A 7,955-nucleotide genomic window follows, 5' to 3' on the forward strand; every position below is an offset into this window, starting at 1 on the left:
GATCATATTCCTTATCTTGATTATTAATTTCCCTTCTCCTCTTAGTCTTCTTCCGATTGTCAACAGGAGCTCTCAACCATATCCCGAATTGAGTTGACCCTCCAGATGTATCTCCCTCATTGCAAGCTTGTTTGTTATGTAGAATGCATCCACATCTGAAACAAATTTTTGGTAGCTTCTCGTACTTTAAAAGGGATCCACATTCTCTGACCTTCAAACATGATTGTTCTTCCTTTTGCTAGCTTCTTTGTTAAATCACATTCAACCTTGACTCTTAGACATCGGCCCCAAGCCATTTGATCATCCTGCACATCCACTTTCCATACTCTGTCAATCGATTTCCCAATCAACTATCCCATGCTACGATTCATCCCTCCAAGCGGCAGATTGTACATCTGAATCCATAAATTTTCTCTAGAGAAATCAAACAAATGGGGATGTGTACTTCCATCAAACATCTTAAGTGCAAAGAGACAGTTATCAAAGAGCCAATGGCATCCTTTCAAAATTTTATTTCTATCACCCTGTTTCCCGAAAGTAATGACAAAACAATTCGCTCAAATCTCATGAAACTCCATTTTCTCATTTACATGTCAAATCATTTCCATCATTGATCTTAAGGTGTCTCTTGCAAAGGTTCTCTCCGCGCATACTTTCCCCACCAAGCTCCTGTCCCCCTTCTTCTCCAGCTCCTCTCGATTGCATAGGTTCATCTTAATCAGATTTGATTCTTCCTCATTTAGATTCAGTTGGTCACAGATCTCCTCAATACCATCTATCGTCCCCCACACTCGCCACTAGAGTAGCGAATCAACCACCTTCATACCCTTAGGGAGTATAAGTTAACTCTCTCACTTAACCGAAATCACCTGTTCAGACGAGAGCGAGAAGACTCTGGTATGTAGTGGAACTTTGGTGAGAAGTTTCAGGGAGAAAGATAAGGAAAGAAATAACAGAATAGATTAGGTTTCATCAAGAATAAAAGAGTTGCAATAAGTGAAAGAGCCAAAAAATACAATAAAAATTCATGAGTTACAGCAAGAAATGTGAATAGTTAAACACTTATAAGAAAGGAAATAATGTAGCTAATTTTAGCAAAACTTGCTTATATTGTAAATGGAAAAAGAGTGGGGATAGAAGATGGCCTGAGGGCTACGATAGTTATTTTACAGAATACGTCATGTATTGAAAACAGATGATGAATATGAAAATAGAGGTTATAGGTTTTGATTTAAAAAATAATAATAATTGATCAATTACGATAAATCACGATTCACGTCAATTCGTTAACTTCACATTTTTATACTTAATTTTAACCAAATATTTATAATTAACATTTAAAATATTTTCAGAATAAAATTAAATAATTAATATATACAGTCAGATTTGATAGTGTCCACATCTTGATCTCCGTTGTTTATATATTCCACAGCCACGTGTTCAACTCAGAAACTTGATCCACGCGCCATGAGCGTGCAACTAGCGTCGGTAAAGACTATTTGGTTCTTTCCAAACGGGAATAAAAGCGATTATAGCATTTATTTGCATCACTCTGTTCTCTCTTTTTTCTCTCTGAACCCAATGGATTCTCTTGCTCTTTTCTGTACTGGGGCTCTGCTTGCCGGTGGACTCTTCTGGTTCGTTTGCATTCTGGGTCCTGCCGAACAGAAGGGCAAACGAGCCGTAGATCTATCGGGTGGCTCAATCTCAGCTGAGAAAGTTCAAGATAATTACAAGCAATACTGGTCATTCTTCCGCCGCCCCAAAGAGATTGAAACTGCCGAGAAAGTTCCAGACTTCGTCGACACATTTTACAATCTGGTCACCGACATATACGAGTGGGGTTGGGGCCAGTCCTTCCACTTTTCCCCTTCCATCCCCGGCAAGTCCCACCGCGATGCTACGCGCATTCACGAGGAGATGGCAGTCGATCTCATCGACGTTAAACCGGGGGATCGAATTCTGGACGTCGGGTGTGGCGTCGGAGGGCCCATGCGTGCCATCGCCTCCCATTCGCGCGCCAAAGTCGTGGGCATAACGATTAACGAGTACCAAGTGAATCGCGCGCGTTTGCATAACAAGAAGGCAGGCCTTGAAGACCTCTGCGAAGTGGTGTGCGGTAACTTCCTCGGGATGCCATTCCAGGACAACAGCTTCGACGGCGCGTACTCGATCGAAGCGACCTGTCACGCGCCGAAGCTAGAGGAGGTGTACGCCGAGATCTTTAGGGTTCTGAAGCCTGGATCTCTCTACGTATCGTACGAGTGGGTCACGACGGAGAAGTACAGCGCCGATAACCCCGAGCACGTGGATATCATCCAAGGGATCGAGAGAGGGGATGCCTTGCCTGGGCTCAGAAACTACAAGGACATAGCCGAGACGGCGAGAAAGGTAGGGTTCGAGATCGTGAAGGAACGAGATCTGGCTAAGCCCCCGGCCCAGCCGTGGTGGACGAGGTTGAAGATGGGGAGAATCGCCTACTGGAGGAATCACATTCTCGTCACCATACTCTCGGCCCTGGGGATAGCGCCCAAAGGGACGGTCGATGTGCACGAGATGCTGTTCGTGACGGCCGACCACTTGACCCGAGGTGGCGAGACCGGTATTTTCACTCCGATGCACATGATCCTCTGCAGAAAGCCCGAGTAATCAATGGTCGCTGAGGTAACCACCTCATACTTCCTTCCTGTGCTACCCCCTTGTTCCAACCGCCTGTTACTTCTAGTTTTGCTTAGTTTTTTCCTAATTTTTCCTTTAATTTCAATTTTCTTTTATCTTTGTATCTTTGTTTTGGGAATTTAAGCCAGTGGTTGGATCTTGGTCTCAGAATTTTAATCTTTCAGTTGTTTGAAAGAAATTTGAATTTTATAATTTGTTGGGTGTCTTTGGTCGTGAACACTCGAGAGTGAGGAGTTGAGTGTGCGTGAGTGAGAACCGGCGAAACTCGTCTGCCGTGTGAGCCGCGCACTGATCGCACATGGATGGAGGGGAGGGAGACACATGCTTGTTGCTTAGTGGCCACCGCTGTGTATTGACTCTTGCACAGCTGTTTTGTTTTGTATCGCGTCACATTGTCAATATCCCGCGAAAATCTGCCCAAATTTTGTTATAGTTTTGTCATGTAATGCGCGGCATCTAGCAACGGTCCCCCTACGCGAGGGCTACAAAGTAGAGGGTATATGGACCACACCCCACTCCGCATGTTTCAACGCTGTCACAATTAGCATGGAAGTTTTGTTCTCTTGGGTACAGACTTTGTGTGTCCACGACCATGAAAGTTGTCATGAGGCCTTTTGAATGATAATTCTAATTCTTAAAATTGGTCGGCATCATTCGTGGCAATGTCCCAAAAACTAAACCACTCATGACCGGAGAAATTGAATTGTGCTATACAAAAGTTTCACACTTTACACAATTTAAAAATATGTAATTTTATTATTTTACACATATATTTCATAATGAAGGTAAAAGAATAAAATAATATATTTTTAAGTAGTATGGAGTTTATGTCTAAAATTTTTCAAAGGAATTTAGTTCTCTATTTTTGTTTATTTAGTAATTTCAATCTAGGAACATTAGCGAAGTTAGTTTTTATACCCTTTTTTATCCCCCAAAAGTGGCTACCTTTCACAGCATCCTCAAGCGGAAGTGTGTGTATAGGCTAATTTTGGAAGGCATGCGTTCCTACTCGGCAAGTGTTGTCCTCCAAACATAATTTTGGTGGCACATCTTTTGATTTTTTAGAGCATTAGCATTGGATTGACCATCATATTTTTTAAATTTTAACTAATATATAATTTTTTCACTTTTAATTAATCATTCAAAACTTAAAGACTACATTGTATTAGTCATCACTCTCTATAATAATAAAATATTTTTATTTTATATTTTTATATTTTTTAAATTAATTTTATTTTTTAATTACTTGTTCATTTTATTTTCATAATCTTCAATAGTCTCTAACAATTATATTCATTTTCATTTTCACAATACAATCTATAATATAATAATCTCATATGTATATAGATTGTAAAATCTCATATATAAATAAAAATCTCTTATCTATAATATAACAATTTCAAAAAATACTTTTATAGACTTGCTATAGTTCTTTTCATATTTGAAAAGAAGAATAAATTTACTGTAACTTATATTTTGGATGAAAATAATTTAGCTAATTCAAAGTGGAGTAAATATGGATGATATTTATTAAATTTGAAGATGAAAAGGTATTTGATTAATCCAATATCAATACTCTAAAATGGCTTGCATAAAGGGTACTGAGACGGCAAGACTTTGCCAAATTTTATTGACGTTCCCTTTTATTTTCAAGCCACTTCCTCCATGCGTGTGTGGGGATTTGTGCATGTTGCGTGCGACTGGTTTGGGTACAAAGTTGAAATTTGAAGCGGGTTTATAGATATCTATCCTTCTAGTTATCTGTCTTTGGAATATTTTTGAAATCTTATGCTCCCTTGTCTTTTTTTTTCTTTTTTTTTTTTTTCCCAAAATTATAGTTGTATTTGTTGTGGAATGTTATGCAAAACACACACCAACGATGGCAAATAAAGTAAAACAATCACAATCAAGTACACGTTGTACAATATACGTAGTTCGACAAATTGCCTACGTCCACAGGAACTGTAGAAATCTTATTAACCAAGGGAGATTACAAGCACTTAATCTCAACTCACACTCTATAACTTTTTACTCTCTCACACAATAGTGCGACTCGAGCGAACAACCAAATGAACATTGGCTCAAGTGGGGTGTCGAACGAATACTAGAGTTTGTGTCTCGCTCGAGAGGAGTGTCTAGCGGTACTTGAGCGAACTTCTATGACTTGATTTTCGCTCGAGCCAACTTTCAGCAAACACTTTTTCAGATCCAAAACTAGTCTCCACATATACCCCAACAATCTCCCACTTGGAGACTGAGTCTCCACGTGCTAGCCCTGTTTCCAGTCAAGCCCTATCATCTCTGCAGCTCACAACTCTCGTCTTTAAGCTAGAAGACGCGCTGAAGTCAAGCCCGACTTCAGTCTTCCACATACGTCGCTCTTAGTCAGCACATTCATAGGGCGACTCACAACTCCCACTGCACTAGGAGTATCCGGTCTCGAACCGATCTGGGTAACCTTAGCCAACTTTCTCAAGCTTTCATGAGGAATGACAAAGCTGACTCCTTTTGGCTTCCTCACATGTTTCGCGCGATTAAGCCTGTCTTTTTGCACTATTGTATTTTCCTGCACATCACTGGACCCTGATGTTAAATACAAATAGTTAGATCTCTTACCATGCGCTAGGACCAGCGCATCCTTAATGATCTTCCAAGCTCCTCCAGAGAACGTTATTGCAAAACCACTGTCATCAAGTATTCCACAGAGATCAAGTTTTTTTTCAGATTTGGAATATGTCTGACTTGCTGTAAAGTCCACACACTCATGTTTGGAAGTATGATGTGCACATCACCCACTCCTACTACATTTAGTGTCTCTCCATCAGCCACATACATCTTCCCAAAATCACCAGCAACATAATTCTTCATGATTTCTCAATATGAGGTGCTATGGAACGAAGACCCTGAATCCAACACCCAATCATCAATTGGACTATGCACTGCAAGAAGTAAGGCATCATGAATTTATTCTGCCACTACATTCACAGTATCATCATCAAAATTTTCTTGATTTCTGCAGTTTCTCTTGATGTGGTCCGGCTTGCCACAACTCCAGCACGTGATCTGCTGCCTAGATCTCGTCTTGCTTTTCCCTCCACTCTTGGAGTTTAACCTGTCATATCCTCTGCCCTTATTGTCAACAATCAGGGCCGATCCAGAACCGGAGGACTCACCCAAGTCTCTCATACGTATCTCTTCAGCGAGCACTATGTCACGTATGTCATCGTACTTCAGTTTTGCCTTGCCGACTGAACTACTCACAACCATCCTCATGGCCTCCAAACTATTTGGCAACGATGCCAACAGAATCAACGTTCTGATCTCATCATCAAACTCAATCTCTACAGAAGATAATTGATTTGTGATTGTATTGAATTCATTCAAGTGTTGGGCTACAGACATATCTTTAGACATCTTCAGATTAAACAATTTCTTCATCAAATGCACCTTATTGTTTGCAGACGGCTTTTCATACATACCTGACAAAGTCGCCATGAGATCCACTGTGGTTCTCTGTTTACTGACATTGTGTGCCACTGTTCTAGACAAGGTCAGCCGAACAAGCCCTAGAACCTGTCGGTCTAACAGGGTCCACTCAGCATCAGCCATACTCTCCGGCTTCTTTCCTAACAGTGGAAGGTGGAGCTTCTTCCCATAGAAATAGTCTTCAATCTGCATCTTGTAGTATCCAAAATCAGTGCCGTCGAACTCCTCGATCTGGGTGCATTCACTTTATCTCCAGCCATCATTCTCCTTCAGATCCGACTTTGGCTCTTAATACCAGTTGTTGTGGAATGTTATGCAAAACACACACACCAATGATGACAAATAAAGTAAAGCAATCACAATCAAGCACACGACGCACAATATACGTGGTTCAGCAAATTGCCTACGTCCACAAAAGCTGCAGAAATCTTATTAACCAGAGAAGATTACAATCACTCAATCTCAACTCACACTCTCTAGGGCTTTTTGTTCTCTCACACAATATGCACTCACTAGATAATTGTTCTCTCTTAAAATATGCTTGAGGCCGTTCAACACAAGTCTAATATGATATATATATATAGTGAGTAGCGTTGGAAATCTTAATCTGGCAAAACTGCGTACTTTACTCGAGTGGCGTGTCGAGTGCGACTCGAGCGAACAGCCAAATGAACATTGGCTCAAGTGAGTGTCAAGCGAACACTAAGATTTGTGTCTCGCTTGAGCGAAGTGTCGAGCGGTACTCGAGCGATTTTCTCTGACTTATGCTTCGCTCGAGCGGTATGGACTTATGCTTCGCTCGAGCGGTATGTCGAGCGAACCTTGGCTCGAGCCAACTGTCAAGCCAACTTTCAATAAACATTTTTCCAGCTTCAAAATCAGTCTTTACATATACTCCAATAGTATTCATAAGATCTTAATTGCTTTTTGGGGTGTTATTTATCCTTTTTGGTTATTCAAAAAATGCACTGATGGTAAATGCACTGCTCCGGGTCATTCTTGTGCTCCAGTCGCCGGTTGAGAAAAAGCATGGGCCTCTTGATTTGGGTTTCCTGGAGTTGAAGGCCACTTGGACCTAGTATTAGCTCTTTTCGGTCTTGCCCTATTGGGCTCTCGTCACGAAATTTGAACAGACATGAAGACAAGGATAAAAGGATTAGCATGAACCAAAGAAAGGGCCCATTAATATGAATAATTTATTTCATTGAGCGTGCTTAAAACTCGTTCATTTCCGAGAGCTATACAATGAGTACTGGGTAGTCTCGTCTCTACTCAAGTTTGCGACTTACAATTTGAATTAGTGATCATTATATAGTATGGGAATTGGACTTAGAGTGGGAGAGATATAGGCCGTTTGGATAGTGAGATGAAATGAGATAATTGATATGATTTGTGAATAGTAGTGAAATTATTAATTAAAATTAGATTAAATGATTTGAGATGATCTCACTTCTGTATCCAAACGGCCCTCTTCCATTTCTACCGGAGAGTGTAGATTGATATTTTCGTCCTACTTGTACATACTACACACGGACAAAATCCTCGTTGTTTTAAATTTAACGCGACTTTACGTCAGCATTTCAGTTTGTTTTAAAGCAAATCCACAGGCAAAAACCCAACGGAGATGGATTTTTAATATCACGAGGGCGCCCCACCACTCATCCTAATATGATATTTTTTGATCGAGTGGTGGATCTCAGAAAAACGATAAAGAGAATGATTAGAATATCGCCATAATGCCTCCTTATACATGTGGACTATAATTAACACACCGAAAGAGTGGATATGAT

General features: G+C 40.5%; 1 protein-coding gene across 1 annotated transcript; it reads left to right on the forward strand.

The window, feature by feature from the left end:
- Window positions 1-1,523: 1,523 nt before the first annotated feature.
- LOC121261375 (24-methylenesterol C-methyltransferase 2) lies at window positions 1,524-2,871 on the forward strand. The gene has a single exon (XM_041163715.1). It carries the CDS (start codon window positions 1,582-1,584, stop codon window positions 2,647-2,649), a length of 1,068 nt encoding a protein of 355 aa, XP_041019649.1. The 5' UTR covers window positions 1,524-1,581; the 3' UTR covers window positions 2,650-2,871.
- The last annotated feature ends 5,084 nt before the right edge of the window (window positions 2,872-7,955 follow it).

This window comes from Juglans microcarpa x Juglans regia, chromosome 4D (genome assembly GCF_004785595.1).
Source record: "Juglans microcarpa x Juglans regia isolate MS1-56 chromosome 4D, Jm3101_v1.0, whole genome shotgun sequence".
Taxonomy (NCBI): domain Eukaryota; kingdom Viridiplantae; phylum Streptophyta; class Magnoliopsida; order Fagales; family Juglandaceae; genus Juglans; species Juglans microcarpa x Juglans regia.

Bases quoted from the DNA above. Each gene is read 5' to 3' on its own strand.
- LOC121261375 (XM_041163715.1), top strand. From the start codon at position 1,582: ATGGATTCTCTTGCTCTTTTCTGTACTGGGGCTCTGCTTGCCGGTGGA.